The 15,854-nt window shown below is 50.1% G+C and overlaps 4 protein-coding genes across 4 annotated transcripts; 1 reads left to right on the top strand and 3 right to left on the bottom strand.

Moving 5' to 3' along the window:
- Positions 1–498: 498 nt before the first annotated feature.
- Positions 499–1,074, bottom strand: HO133_004324 (uncharacterized protein; the record flags this gene model as incomplete). Its single annotated transcript, XM_037295242.1, has 1 exon — positions 499–1,074. The coding sequence occupies one exon, from the start codon at positions 1,072–1,074 to the stop codon at positions 499–501; it is 576 nt and encodes a 191-aa protein (XP_037157243.1).
- Positions 1,075–3,004: 1,930 nt separating this feature from the next.
- Positions 3,005–3,868, top strand: HO133_004325 (uncharacterized protein; the record flags this gene model as incomplete). The annotated part of the gene is made up of 1 exon (XM_037295243.1): positions 3,005–3,868. The coding sequence occupies one exon, from the start codon at positions 3,005–3,007 to the stop codon at positions 3,866–3,868; it is 864 nt and encodes a 287-aa protein (XP_037157244.1).
- Positions 3,869–6,346: 2,478 nt separating this feature from the next.
- Positions 6,347–7,833, bottom strand: HO133_004326 (uncharacterized protein; the record flags this gene model as incomplete). Its single annotated transcript, XM_037295244.1, has 2 exons — positions 6,347–6,951; positions 7,005–7,833. 2 exons carry the CDS (start codon positions 7,831–7,833, stop codon positions 6,347–6,349), a joined length of 1,434 nt encoding a protein of 477 aa, XP_037157245.1.
- Positions 7,834–9,819: 1,986 nt separating this feature from the next.
- Positions 9,820–13,568, bottom strand: HO133_004327 (uncharacterized protein; the record flags this gene model as incomplete). Its single annotated transcript, XM_037295245.1, has 4 exons — positions 9,820–9,908; positions 9,960–12,550; positions 12,600–12,922; positions 13,197–13,568. The coding sequence occupies 4 exons, from the start codon at positions 13,566–13,568 to the stop codon at positions 9,820–9,822; spliced, it is 3,375 nt and encodes a 1,124-aa protein (XP_037157246.1).
- Positions 13,569–15,854: the final 2,286 nt, after the last annotated feature.

Here is a 15,854-nt window from a genome sequence, read left to right on the forward strand (position 1 = left end):
ACAGAGCCCTTCGGCAGAATAGAGTCCCGTAGCTGAGCAGACTTATCGTGGAGCCAATAATCCCTTACCCCCTAAGTCACCTTCTCCTCAAACATGGTCGTGCACGGGGCTGCCTGTTGATGCATTTGCACAGAGTGGTGAAGTGAGATCGCGCCTATCCGGGTTTCTGCAAAGTGAAAACTTTGATAGCATCAGACCTGTTGAACGGGCCTTGGTGCTCCGATGTGCGCTATCCGGGCTCACGCGTCTTGGCATTCGAAAGACCGACTTCTTAGATTCTGCTGTATGGTATCTAAGGAAGGAAAATGGATGTCGTATGATACGAACGCCGATAACGTCCCAAAGAAGGCAACTGGGAGAACATGTCTGGGACAGAAGTTGCGGAAAAGAAGGACTTCATAGCAGGTACTAGACGTATCGGTCATGAGATAAGGTATTCCATCGAAAAGAGAAGTAGTTTGGCGCCTTTGAGCAATTCCACCATATGTCGTGAACGCTCTAATGAGTCGCATAATGCCCACCAGCACCACTCTCCCCTTCCACCGGCGCCACCTTCTTCTTCAACAACGCCCCCAACCCCTCCCTCCTCTCCCTCCACCCCTCCACCCTGTCCTGCCCATCCCTAATCTGCGCCCCCAGATACGCCTTGTGCCAGTCCCTCAAGCTCTCGAAGCTCGCCACCTTGCTCAACTTCAGCACCCGGACGCGGTACTCCGACAGCGCCCTCTGCAACTCTATCTCCTTCAGCCCTCCCCGCGGATCCGCCAGGATGCACAGGATCTGGCCGTAGATCTCGAAGCAGTAGAGCAGGTGCGCGAGGTCGGAGAAGTTGGGGGGCGATGCGTCTTGGCGGTCGACGTCGAGCCAGATTAGGCCTTCGGGGTGGATGGTGCCGCGGAAGATTTTGGTGAAGTAGAGGGGGTCGATGTTGGGGAAGCGGGCGCGGATGAGGGGAATGGTGGAGTCGTAGTCTGTAGTGAGGAAGGAGCTGCGGTTGGCGTCGGTGGAGGAGACATCGATTGGAGGGAGGGGTTCGTTGGGTTCGGAGTAGGGTATGGGTGGGTAGAGAGGCATGGAGCTGATTGGATAGATTATTTAGAAGAAGATTGGAAGGCTACTCTATGAGTGGGATAATGATGGAGGAGATAAATAAATGGTCTCAGAAAGGCCAAACCCTGCCAAGCCTTATTTTTTGGGCCGATATACCCCTGATTGCATAATCCTTGAGAAAGAAAAAAAAATTCCCACAGTTCTGGCACACCCCAAAATCAAAAATCAAAATCTCAATTATTCTTATATAGATTCACAACCACAATTAATTATAGTCTAAGAATTATAAAATATATACTTTATACACCCAAGTATTTATTATTAAAGTATCTAAAAAATTTAATTTATACAACGTAAGTAAGATAATAAAATATTGATTTGACATTGTCGAGGGTGCGCTGAAAAATCATGCCAAGGTTTTTTTTTTTTACCTCGGCTATTCTAAAGCTGTCAAGAATACTTCGTAAAATTCGCGATTATTCTATTTTACAATATAACGAATAATTTAAATCTTTTAAGAATTTTATAATCTAATCTACACTCTATTTATTAAATTTTGATAATTTTTTAGATCATAATTAATTGTGGTTGTGAACCTATATAGAAAAATTGAAATTTTTGATTTTTGATTTTGGGGTGTGCCAGAACTGTGGGAATTTTTTTTTCTTTCTCAAGGATTATGCAATCAGGGGTATATTCACCCTCTGAGTATCCTGAGTATATATAGGTACTAAGTATTAGCCATAGAGCTGAGTACTAAGTATAGCCTTTTTCTATTGTAGCGATATATATAGCTAAGTAGTATACAATATTTATTAAGAATCTATAGTCTATTTCTATATATAAACCCCCTACCGACTGTAAAGTATGTGATAATAGGGCGACGGTCATCCTAGACCTGATGAGGGATAAGGTCGGGGCATATTTCGTATATCTTGGCAACTGAAGCATTGGAGTCGGCGTCCCCACCATCCCCAATGTCCTTTGGTGCTTCGAATATGATACTCCGCATGTATACCATCTTTCTACTCGAAGATTGATGTTACGGATGTTCTGACAATTCGCAAGCCTTGGTTGTCCTGCGACTCTCATAACCCCAGGTAACAGATCGCTCAGCCTGATTAAGCCGCTACTCTTCGATTTGTGTCTCTTCGCCTTCTGTCTGCTTGCTCTTGGTTTCTTTGCGTGTTCATTGACTACAAGCCTACGTCCTTGTCCAGTCAAGTCCATTTTTCGTGCTTCGCCCCTTGAGCTTCCCTTCTAGCAGAAGCTCATTTCAGATCATCGGGTTACCTCCTCGCTATATACGTCCGAACCTTGTGCCAGCATGTTACAGCGACTCGAAGGGTCTCGAAGGTCCTCAAAGAAAAATGGCTCAGCTCAGCGTCCTGGATAGCATCGGCTCGGCCGAGAGCTGTGTATCTGGGGTTGCCCACCCAGCAAAGCGTGTCCGAAGCCTCGACTCCAGTTGTCCCCAGAGAACCCAAGCTGAAAACTACGAGTACCCACACCCTCAACACCCGCACTGAGCCTGGCTGTAGGTTTTTGGCCCGGTACAAACATGGGTCAACGTCGCCAGCCCGTCCAGCGCCAAGACTTGTCCGCTTGAGGGGCCGAGAAGGTAAGCCAGGCTTCTTTGGGAGAAGAAAGGCGAGTCGCTAAGGAAAGTTCAGCATCGCGTCTCAGCTTTACCTGCATCGCGCGCTCTGGAAGACTGGAACATGCGATTCCCTTGCAAGTGCGTGGTTGAAATGCTATACTTTCTGTGGAGCCTCGCTCGGCGCTGTGGGATCCGAAGGCTACATATTTGGAGGCAGCACCAGCAGCAGCAATTGCACTCTTTCTTTCTTTCTTTCTTTCCTTCCTTCCAAAGCAATTGCCCGCGTACCCTTCTACCTCGCCCTCCTCCGCTCTTTCAATCACTCCAAAACAAGCATTCGACTCACCATCAACCATGCGTTCGCTCCACATTCTCTTCCTAATTTCTCCTCTCAGCCACGTTGCCGCCCAAGATTGCGACCCTAGCGACCCCTTTGGCGCCAACTGCGATGACTCTGGCCCCGCAATCGCCATCGATGGTGAACAAAACCTCTGCAACTTCATCCTCACCGCCTGCCCCGGCGGCTTCCCAGCGGCAACCGATTGCGTAACCAATTGGTGTAAAACAGGTTGCGCAGACCCCAACAACTGCTGTGCTTCGTCGAACCCCTCATCGTGCTTTCAATCATCATCCGCCACGCCCAGCAGCTCCGAACCCAGCTCTGGCTCCGACTCGGGCTCCGACTCGGACTCTGAAGCTCAGGACCCTGGCGTCGCAGAATGTACCTCCATTGCCGATTTTGTCAACTATTGTCAGTCAGCCACACCGGGATTCACGACACTTCCAAACACGGCTCAAGCGAGCTGCTTCTGCTTCAACGAGAATGGGAGCTACAATGGGACTGCGTGGGATGATGCAGCAACGACATGCTATGCTGCCATGGCGAGCCAGACGGGTTATCCAACTAGTGAACTCAGTGCCTATTCGGCGACGGTGGTGGGAGCGTGCACGAAGCTTGTGGATGCAGGAGTATTGAGCAGTGCAGGAGTGAGCAGTGCAGGAGCGGCTGCAACGGCTGCGCCTGCTGCGAGTGGCTCACCGAGTGGTTCAAGCACGGCGGCCAAGACGAGCAGCGCCTCGTCGGGAGCGAATACGGGAACGACTTCTCCGACGGCGACTGCATCGAGTGCGAAGAGTGGTGCCAACAAGGGGTCGCAAGGCCGCGGAACCCTCTTTGGTGCAATCTTGGCTGTATCCTGCATATTTGCGTCTTTATAGCACGAAATGAGTTACGCATGTTGGTGGATAGGCGAGGGTGTACGAGTAGAGACTACCAATTTCTCGAAGTTCACAAGCCTTTTTCCGTGTTGATCTTCCGGTGACTTCTGTCCGAATCCAATATTACTCTTCATTTACCAAAGCAGGATGGCCTATTCCATGAAGTCCCCGGTACCTTGACACCGAAAATCCGCAACAACGCCGAGGGAAAATGAGTACAAATGTACAGAATAAATGTGGATCCCTTTCTGCGACGTCTAGACAAGAAAGCTGAAATGCCCATTGTAGCTTCAGATGCTTGCCGATGTTATGCCGTTATCTAATTTCTTCGTCTTCGAGGCGCTTGCTTTTCTTCAAAACTCAAGAAGCGAATCAAACGGCCGGAATTGGCGCTAGGAATCAGAGGTCTGAACCATGAATCCGTCAGCACAACTGTTCGTTGTGGACATCATTATCACAATGGAGCAGATCCCCCATCATCCATAACCAAGGTGAAAGAAACTTAGCAAGGAGTCCCAATAGAGATTTGAACAATTCGAGGAGACCACAACCGACCCCAAGGTTCGCGTGTTTAGACACAGAAAAAGGGAATGAGGAAAAGGGGCAACGGCAAACGAGCACCCCTAATCTTACCCCTGCCCCTACGAACCCAATCCCAGCATCTCATAAACAGCAAAACTCATCCCCCCGACACACACAGCGTCGCGCCCCTGAATCAACACGCTCCACCGCAAAACGCAAGACAGGGAAACAGAAGTCGAAACGTTCTGAAAGTTAAACAGCCATTCTTCGGCGCACAGCCACGCTATTCTGGTGATTGGCTTTACCCAGCCAACTCGACCATCGGAGCTCATTTGATGGGAAACGAAGCCACAACGTGATATGACTCAACAATTCAATGTTCGACATGTTCAGATCGAAACCTCGAGTCATAACGCGACGTGAGCAGCTTATGCACGTGTTTATCACACTTACGGGCCAGCACATTGATTGTGTCGCAATGGAGCAGGACAAGACGACGTTGTGCTCTCCAATGGGACACCATCCAGGGGGACTCTGGGCCAAAGCCGGAGGAGTTGCGCGCGGAACAGCTCTTCCAGCTTTCGGGACAGCGACACCCTCTCTCGTTTCCAGAGACACATGGAATCTCCGCCTGTGAAGGGTGCACATCGACGCCGAGCGTGCTCGAAACACAGGCTGCGGACTGCAGGGATGCTGCTTCAGGGCAGCTGGCGCGCTGGTGGGAGCCTGTTGCGCAGTTGAATGCTGGGCTGGTGCGGATACCTGATGAGCCGATTCGAGCTGCACGGATGTGGAGGCTGAGGTGGGGGTGCAGTTGCCGTTCTGGAGGGCAGAGGATGTGCAACCGGTCCACTGGGAGATTAGTTGGGGGGGGGGGGTGAAGTTTATGGCGCATGGCAAGAAGGCTGCGGAATAGGACGCGGTGACTGACGATGCCGCACCAGCATTTGTATTGGTAAGGCTGGATTTGGACTGATGAGGGAACGAGGAAGGTGCTGAAGAGGACGGTTGAGAGCCGCGTGATTTTCTGACAGGGAAACGGAGGGCAGAGGAGGTGGCCTGATGGGGGACTCCGTAGAGATGGAAACAATACGCGGCGCAGGCGTCGAGTAAGCAGTACTCGTACTATCCAGAAGTGAGCTACCTCGCTTAATAGCGCCGGGAGAGTTGACCAATCAAACTACGATTTTCGCGGTGAACTAAGTAGTTTGATTGGTCAACTCTCCCGGCGCTATTAAGCGAGGTAGCTCAATTCTGGATAGTACGAGTAGGTAGATACGCGGGATGAGGTATGTAGTAGCTTCTAGGAAACAATTGTTCCACCCCTGATCAACAGCCATTGGAACCTACCCTGCACGAAGGTGGGCAGTTACTCGGGTTCCAGCAAAGGATGATCAAAAGGCGGTCCGCAAGCTGTAGTACCGTACCTGCGATCGCGACAGCGATGAACCTGTTCCCCTCCAGAGCTTGAGGAAGAATTCGAGTGGCATTGGTTGCCCGTCAGAGGGAAATCTTGCATGCGTCCTGCAGGTGCGCTGCAAGGTGCGGGAATCCCTATGGAACCCTGCGAGCCCAGGGCATATGCACGGAAAAGGGGTCCTGCGACCAGTCAACAGATCGGACGGATTGCAAACTGGCGACACGGAAGGCTAAACCTTCCTGCATGCACAGTGTGCCATTTCGAAGGTTGCGACTCCTTGAGTCGAAGTGGGGCAAGGTGCATCAACAGCATTAAATTGGTCGTTCGAACAAGCGAGCTGAGTCCCAAGGTCGCGATTTACATTAGAAATTTGATTAGACAACAAACTCCTGAGTAGGTATTCGTACAAAGACTAAGGTCGTTTGCCCGTTCGAAATGAGCCGTTCATGATTCTCCTAGCACTGCCGTTCCAATTGACAGGATGCAAGATGGATTCATTGTTTCAAGAGAAAGCACTCATTCGGGCCTCTCTTCTACTACTCTGTTGCCATGAGTTCGGGCAAGGCTGACAGATCGGCCGGCGCCTCGAAGATTTCAGTGCTTCCGCCCTCCATTTCGAGGGCCGTACTCCTCCCCTCGACTTCCAGCATTCGCTGGGTACCCTCAACTTCTGCAATTGCCGTCCCATCAAGCATGTGCGGCCCCAAGCCCCTTGCCTCCTTGTCCACGCCGTTCGCTGGGAGCTCTGCTTTGCTCCAGGCCTCTGCATGTGCGGTCCGTCTTCTCTTTCTATAAATGACAAGGCAAGAACTCATCACCAGAAAAGACGTGCCGAGAATGCAGCCAACAGCAATGCCGGCTATGATAGCATGCGAGAGATGTGATGAATGTGGAGGACTGCCGGGCTTTTGTGGGTCGCGCGGGGACGTGGTATTTGATGCAGCCCGTACAGGGTCTGGAGGGAGAACGGGATTTGGAGGGAGACTAGTCACAGCATCTGCCGGGCAGCTAGTAGGGAAAGGACTAAAGTGAGAGGAACCAAAGGGCGTGGAAGGGACTCTAGCCATCGAGTATTCATATGAATCGAACCAACTGCTGTTGCTTGCGTTGAGGTTTTTGTGACCATCTGTAGTGATCAACCCTGGACTTCCATCAGTATACCCAGTTTGCAAACTCTCTAGAGTCGTGGCTTACCATATCGAGCCGACTCATTCGTTGAGAAGAAGCCGTAGAACAAGCCACCAGACATGATCGTGGTCATGTTGCTATCGTAGATATAAGCAATCTCAGAGAAATCCTCAGTCAGACCAGACTCCGATGAGAGGCAGCCGTACGCAGCAAGAAAGGTTGGCACAGGGTATCTAGAATAGGCAGATGTCATGGCTGAATAGCCTGACGTATCGTAATCGTCAAACTTGCACCATTCACGATTGTTGATGCCTAGAAAATCGACAGCTGTGCTCGGGTCACCACAAGCCAGATACTGGGCGATTCCAAGGCTACTGCCATTATCGCTGGCAGCATATCCTACAGGAATGTTTCTATAACCCTTGCTGGCAATATAGTCTTTCATGTCACGCACAGCAGCTCTAATGAAAGCGCTGATTTCATGTGGGGAGCCGGCAATGTCGTCGCCAACAAGAAATCCGAAAGTGTTATTGAATTCCTGCATGGCGTCGATGACTGCTGTGTAGCGGTTATAGAGTCCTTCATTCCATTGGGGATTACGGCCATCTATGGTATACCCCGGTGCGGTGAGATCGACTAAGACATATATGTTAGCCTCAGCAAGTGAGGCCATGCATTGCGAGCGTTCTTGTGCTGGATCGATCGCGTAACTTCGTATCAGATTCGTGTTTAAAGCCAAAAGGTTTGCGACATCTTGCGCACACGTCGAGGAGTCGGAAAGTGTAGGGATCGGATAACCGACCGGCGCACTCGCGATATTCTCGCTGGGACTCCCGAGGTCTTCATTTGTTAATGGCTGTTGATAGATGATACCTTGAACGATGCTAGATTTCATGAGCGACCACGTTGACAAACAACGCTTGAACTTAGCACGCTTACAATTGTCCGTCAAGCGTTGCAGAGGTGAATCTAGTACCCTGACTAAAATTTAGCAGCAGGAGAGTCCCAAAGATTCTTCTCTAACAAACCGAGCAACCGATGGGACCACCAAACTCTCTATTGCCAGAACTATTGCCCGAGGAAAGCATTTGAGCCTGAGGCAACAGAGACATCACAAGGGGCAAGATCCATGCAGAGATAAACATTATCAACCGAAATATGTGTAATTAATTAATGACGCAAAAGTGCAGAGGTAGAGGACCTTCAGAGAACAAGATGCACTAAATTATTAAATCCTACCAGCTGCCAATCTACCCAAGCCCCCTCGACTGCGCCCTGGCATCATTATGCAGAGGTTGTTTCTGATTCAGTTCATAACGCCCAGCCTCAAGAATCCTTCATGCACAAAATCTGGCGACCCAATTAGTGTGCGAACACTCACACCATAGCTGTACACAGATATGTTTCATCTGCATGCCACCCATTATCCCCGTATCTACAACCACCTTGAAGAACTCCGATGATTGACAGCGCGGCGAGTTGGCAGATCCCAAGCTGACCACGCCGCAGCCAGGGCGGGGGATCTACTTCTCGCACAGCAGTCAGCATTCCGCTCCAGAGTCCTCGATGGATAATGACGTGTCTGACAAGCGGAGTGTATCAGAGACCCGTTCCTAAGCATCGACGGCAAGCATCAGATGATGCTGCCATGCCTTTTCCGGCTCTTCCTAAAGAAATGTATGGGTTTTTTTTGTCTCATCATGAAAGCATGCTTGGCGTTCAGGGCTGGAGAGAGATCGGTACTTACTCAGTTTTGGTTGCCAGAATGCTCTTGTGGAGCAGATCATGGTGGCTCCTGACCCTGTGATAAAAACATGAACTTCGGTTGTGTGCGAGTTTAGCCGCGGCGCTTAGAGTACAGCGGGCGAGTGTCCCAATCTTGGAGTGACGAATATTAGCGTAGGCCGAAAACTGTTACAATTCTTGGCACTGAAAATATCCCACACACCACACTCAATTCAGCGAATATGACATACACACAGGAAATTGATACGCACAAACGATGATTGATGATATCACAACTTGAAGGCAGTCAAAACATTCAACATCTATACATTCGCCAAAATATGAAGAATAGACGAATTCGAAGCTTCGCATCAGAAGGTTTAAATGTGAGCTTCGATTCTTAAGCCCCTTAAATCTTCATCATAACAGAATACATTTTAAAGACTTTAAGTACATTAGAATCGCATAACAACGACATTGAATTGCGTATATAGACGTTCTTATCACGTGTTGTGACTATCGTTCTGTCTGTGACGTGTGGAATGGTTTCAGCGCCGAGAATTGTAACGTTTCTGCATGATCATAGTCTAAGGAGATTGCAGGCGAGAATTTCTACACTCATGGATTGTAGCTCCCTAAATTGAACTACCTCTCTGCAATTAGCCACTACCCCTTGGTCCGCTCCCCATCATTACAGCCACTTCGTAATGAGAATTTGATTTCCTTCATAGCCGGCGGTTGGCTTAAATCCATCATATCATGTATTATGTAGAGCGCTCGATGCACAGAGCCGCGCCATAAGAAGGGTATCAGTCTGAAGCTGAATTATCGCTGGGTATCTCGCACGCTAGTAGACAAGGAAAAAGGGGTATTAAAAGATATGGCGCCCGAATTCAAACATTGAGTTCGACCATATATCTGAGTATTCAGTATCGAGTTGACGGACCAAAGCGAGCTGAGCCCATGGGTTGAGGAATTGGATGTCGAGGAGTCCGTGTGTTTGGAGGGCAGCAAGGATCATTGACGTGGGCTACCACTCTTCTCATGGTGAGATATGGTTGTCGATGGAGCGAATGAGGCGGATTGAGTGCTGAAGATGACGACTTGGAGAGGTTCTGCGGTCTACAGCCACTTCGAATGCCCAATGATTTACTAATTAGTCACGTGGCCGACTCGATTCGGACTGCATATTCCCCGTCAACTCTGCCACTCTCGCTTTGATTCGCGCAACTCGCGATTCAATGGCTATCAATCGTCAGCACCTGTGTTCTGCAATCGATATAATAGAAGACTTACTCTCCTCCCCACTCTCCTCTCCATCCTCCGTCTTATCTTGACTCACTCTTGGATTCTTCTCCTCGCTTATCCTCCCTGCTCTCTCAGCCGCATTCTTCCGTATCTGCGCCCAGCGATCCATCTGCGTGGGATGCTCTGGCACTGGCATTGACATCGGCATCGGCATCGGCGACGAAGGTGGCCGCTCTTCCGAAGATATCGACGGCTCATACTCGCCACGTCCGATTGGCCGCGGATAATGCGCACCTGCATCAGCTTTAGACAATCGAGATGGACCGTCGGTGGAGTCTTCTTGTACGAAAGACGCCCGTGGGGAGTTATGAACATCGTCAGCAGGCACGAAAGCCGGCTGATCCAAGGGACCTTGATCGAAAGTGTGAAACCTTCGATTGGTGGCATGATCTTCGTTGCTATCGACACCACTCAGGCTAGCTTGAGATTCATATGTATCCTTGAATGGCGCCGGCGTCGCTGCAAGTGACTCCTCTGCATCCGCAATAGGCGGAGAGGTTGGCATAGGGGGGGGTGGCACCTTCTTTCTTCCAATGCCAGAGAAGCGACGGCTGAGCGAGGTTGAAGAACTAGAAGCCATATAGTTTGGTTTCATCTGAGGGCCAACATACGCAGCGCGAGCAGCCGCAACGGCAGCGCTATCTGCAGGCAGTGGTGTCGCAGGTAAGGTCGGTCCTTTCTTTTTGCCGAAGAAGCCCTTGAAACCTCCTTGCTGTTTCCTAACGCTTTTGCCATCCTTTCCGCTCTCTGGCGAACTGATAGGCGTCAAACCGTTAGGCTGAGAACCAGTGATTGTCCGCGTTGGCTCGAGGTCTTCGCCCTGTACGGGAAGCAGCGCCTTTTCACTGGGCTCCATAGGAGTAGTGGCAGGTAATGGTACCTCTGCGGCATCAGCTGCGACTGCATTTGCAGGCCTTGCTTCAGGTTCTATCGGCAACGGCGCTGGCGGAGGCGGTCCTGAAGGCATCTGATCCGCCAGAGGTAAAGGCGCTGGTGGAATAAATACAGGTGGCGGAGCACTGCTTTGCGCTTGCAGAGTTGCTTCACTTGGCGTCGCGGCCGGTAGTGGCGGAAGACTTCTGTCCGTATCAATACCAGAATCAGATCTAGGAAGCTCTTTGGACTGCTCTTGTTGCTTTGGAAAACCGTATTCATGTTTTGGTGCCTCCTTAGCTTTTGGTGGTTGTGGCGTCGCAGACGCGTCCGCTTCGACAGTGTTACCACCAGGGGCACTAACATCTGTCGCAGAGCCTCTACCCGCAAAGTTGTTTCCCAGATACTCAGCGCGGATCGCCTTCTTATCGTAGGTGTTAGCCCACTTCATTGCAGGTCCGGCTTCGCTCATGATGACAGGCTGTAACGTGAAGACACTGTTAGTCTTGGTCGAAATTCCATCGCCCCCCCGACCTCTACGAGGGCTTGCTTTGATTGGGTCTTGGCCAGCTTCTTGCTGCTTTTGCTTTTGCTGTAAAACGGCAGCAGCAGCTTGTATTCTCGCATGCTGATCAGGTCCAATATTCGTCTTGACCGTTGGTAATGATTGGTTGCTCCGTGAGAAAGTATCTACTTTAGGTGTAGGAGTCTTCCTTCCCAATGTTCTTGTCCTCGACATAGTTCTCATCCTGCTGCCAAACGTAAAGCGACCTTTCTTTTCGGCAATATAAGCCCCTACTTCCGGTTCAGGAGCCGCGCCTTTGACCATCTCCTCAATGACCAGCCAGGTGCCTCCGTGAATATTAGTCTCGATCAAAGCACACCTCCCGAAGACGGACTTTCGTCCGGTGGTCTCCTCGCCCGCAAGACTCGTAATCCAGACCCACCAAAAGGCATCGTCCAGATCTATGGCGTTGATGCTTGCAAGCTCGCCAGGCTCAAGTTCGCTTGGGGCAGGTTTGTGCGATTGCGAGCTTTTTGCTCTCCCATCTAGGTCAATTGGTGGTAGGATCTTGTCTGGGGGAAGGAACAACTGAGCCTGTGCTGGACTGGTGGATTCTTCAACAAATCCGGATGAAAGAAAGTCAGCCCAGGAAGGGGTAGTGGGCCGGCCGCAATCATTGCTCCTGGACTGCGGTGCCGACTTCATTGCGTGTTGTATTCTCCGCTTTTTTCCAAGAGCAGAGTCCGGCTCGTCATCATCATCGTGTTCTCCAAGCCCGGTAAATCCAATGTCCTCAAACCGTGACCAAGATGCATCGCCGAGACTCGTTGAAGCTTTGGTGTTTGATACGGCTGACTGGTTAGCCGAAGAGATGCTCTTCAATACCCGTCGACACTCGTCAGTCAAAGCCTGTACAGGGTCTTCAAAGTCCGAAAACTGTTGTAACACTTGATCGTCGTCTCGATATTCGAAATGCTTGGCGCGACGTAGCAAAGCAAAGGGAGTTGGTGAGACAGAGTTGACGACCATGACCACTTTTGCCGTAGCTTCGAATGGCGGGTATGCTGGTGGATACTGGGTGTCCCGTACCAGAGTTTGCAGAGACAGTGGCAATGTTGATATCCCATTAAAACCTCGAACAGAGTCGGGAGAGAGTGAACGCAGGTACGCGAAGAACAAATGGCTCGTAGCATCAGCGGCGCTGTCTCTTTGTCAACATTCGTCAATTGAAGTAAGGGTTTCCCACGAACCTTGACCAAGACTTGTAGCCTCCATCAAAGCCATTGCCCGCATCTATCTGTTCGAAAGCCCACCAGCCGGCTAACCTTGACAGCTTTCGACCGCCCATGCCATTCGTCTTGCCATGAGCCGCTATGGCAGCCATCAGGTCGAAGAAGTCGAATATGATCTTTGTTCGTGCGTCGGACTCAACGCTGAGAGGCATGAAGGTGGCGAAGGCATCCCGAGCCATATCAGAATCTTGCTCTCCAACTTTGAAAAGCTCGTATGCATCCCAGGTTACCACTCCACCAGCCAATCTGCTCCAACACCATTTCATGACACTGCTGAGGACCTATATACTAGTCAGCATTCCTTCTTCAAGTCACGGAACCCGGGCAAAAACCCCGAGTAGGGAGACGCCTCGTAGGGGCATCAAGAGTCTTCTGCTCGAAAGCCATGTCCTGCCCATCGCAAGGGTCCCGGAATCATTCCTTGTTGAAGACAAAGACCCAAGCAATGAGACAGCTCGAAGTGCATGTGGAACGGCTTCTTGCTCCCAGTACATATCTTGCGCAACCCGTCGAGTGGTCGGGAGTCGGACTAAGCTGCTCCAGAGTTGTACATACCATCGGTTCCGTTAACATCAATTCTTGGTCCAAGCGCTCTCCTTTTAGATCGGTACCCCTTTCCATGCTGAAGAAGTTCCGGATGAATGTGCGTGCTGCGCTGGGATCCGATGCTGGTCGGAACGGTAAGAGGAGGAACGGCATATCCAAGGCTCTTGACTTCAGTTCATTTGTGCAACCCCTCAATAATTCCTGTATTTCTTCCGGTTCCACCTCCTTTCGTGTCCAAGCATCCCCTCCCCAGAGTGGTTTTGGCGGTGGGACAGGAACGACGGCGCCATTTGCTTGGGTATTAGCCTTCTTCTTTGACCTAGGCGCAGCCACTCCACCCCCCTCCTTGTCCTTGCTCCGGAGCTTCGAAAATAATCCCATTTTGGACACCTGTGGGATTATGTGCGACCTTGAGTATCGCTTATGGGCATGGTGTCTGATGAATCATGTGGTAGGAACGATTTGTGTGCGCCAACGATCGAATTGTTTCTGGAGGCCTGCGGTCACCAGACAGTCGCCAAAGTGAGGCGAGTAGCCGTTGAAATGCTTGAGGGGCCTGTGGCTCGGCGCGCCGTGAATTGATTGATTGATTGATTGATCGACTGACTGATTGCCTCGATGGAGCTCGGTCTATGTCTGGTGCTCACGCTGGCGGTGCATGCTTACCTTACATTGCTTGGTCTCGATAGGTAGGATGGCAGGTCCATACTTTAGCAATTCATGAGCCTGAAGAAAATGATCATGACGATGCTTCTTACAAATTATAAATTTCAGGGGGACCATTGGGGGGGAAAGGCCAAGGGTCTCACATAGACGCGTTAATCTGCTGGGTCGCGCCAATCAAATGTTTCAGGGCCATCGGACGCTAGGCCCCGGACACGTTTCACCGACCTGGGTTTCTCTTGGCGTCCCAGGGGGGAGGGGTGTCCATGGGTCTGTGCTTTCAGTCACTCTCAAGTCTTAGTGTTGAAGAATAAAGTCAAACAATCACTATCATCCCACGGTACACATGTGATTGAGGTCATCAAATCAGTAAACTCAGCGAAGCCGATCGACTTGCTCCACTTGCTAAGCATTGTGGCCCTTCCCGCAATATCTGCAGCCAAGCGATTCTGATCTCCGCGATTTCCAGGGTTACGAATCCCAGCGCTTTGTGGGCGTTACCCATTGATGGACATTGTCTAGGGGACTCATAAGTGGCCTGTAAAGGGGAAGCTCAATTTAAGAGAGCCAGGGAGGCACTATAGCTTGCCCGCGTAAATGACACTTCTCTGAGAAACAAAGAGCCCGCTATTCGTCCACTCCATTTCACGAGATTTATAATGTGCATGTGTAGCCTATATCTAGATATTAATCTTTTGATTCGAATGGCCTTCTCTTCTAGTTCCCAGCTACTGGCCAATGCCAATGGAGTTCCCTCTTGCCTCTCGAGCCCGTGAAGTCGCGATGTCATTCACGTCGATATTTCTTGGCTCTTTGAAGTCGAAGCACTTGATCTCCTCAGATGTGTGCATCGATACTGGTCTGTGTGTATTTTACGCCGAAATCCTGCACAGTCCATTAACACATCGAATATTTTTAAATTCTCAGCCCAGCATGGTGAAAGATAATGAGACTGTTGTTGAGTGCGTTGTCTTCGATCCCGACCATGATGCTGCGCTGACGCAAATCAGAGAATGCAATATGCTTGTCAACATGACAGCCGGAGAGCTAGAAAAATGGTTGAGGGAGGAACAATAGGAAATTGCGGGCTGGGATAAGGGAGACGGATCTGGCGAGACCATTGGTCATGAAAGGTAAGAGGGGGCAAAAGTGTAAGACCGACCATGTGATCTCACAAGAACTGGCAGCGGCCGCAAGATTATTGAAATCTTGAAGACAAATCCCGAGAAAGATCCATCCAGGTATGAGGAATATGATCTTGGTCATATGAGAAAAGTAGTGAGCTACTGCAAGCGCCACCTTGCCCAGGAGGAGAAAGCCAAACAGGACACCAATAGCAAAAGCAGAAGACTAAACACACCTCCACCATTGGACCAGCGCCATTAGGCACTGAACCTAATAATGAATAAAGCCTCCGCGAAACAAAAGCTACAAGTCCTTGAAAAACTGTATTAGTAAAGACCTCTCCGTACTCCTCACACATATCATTCAAATAGGGGTTTACTCTGAAAGAGTTACTGCTTATTCACAGTTCGTGTAGGGGGTCACGATGCGCAAAGGTCATAGCTGGAAGAGCAGATGGCATGAAGGCTGCTACAGTAGTTCAAACCAGTCAACGACGCATAGCAGGGTACTAGAGAGAAACCCAACTGTTTCATACAGAAATACGAATTCTAGCCCGTATCTTGGCCGTTTTCTAACTCATCAGCCCCATGCCGTCAGTATGAGAATAGAAACTGTTTTGGTGTACTGATTGCAGTCCGTCCAATTCGGAATTTAGTTTGAAGGAGACAACAGCGCAGGATTCATGATACTGTGTAACGTATTTGAAGATCAGGATTTGGGAAGATATTTCTCTGGCCCAAGATGTCATTGATGCAAGGACATGACGCTCGATCTATTGTCGATCCACAAGCGCCGTCTGCTCACGTTTGTTGTTCCTTGATCATGACGAGCACGGTAAACTGGCGTCGAGATCCTTCAGAGGATACTGTAAAATAGGTG

The sequence above is a fragment of the Letharia lupina genome (assembly GCF_014066315.1).
Source record: "Letharia lupina isolate WasteWater1 chromosome Unknown contig_2, whole genome shotgun sequence".
In the NCBI taxonomy this organism is placed as follows: domain Eukaryota; kingdom Fungi; phylum Ascomycota; class Lecanoromycetes; order Lecanorales; family Parmeliaceae; genus Letharia; species Letharia lupina.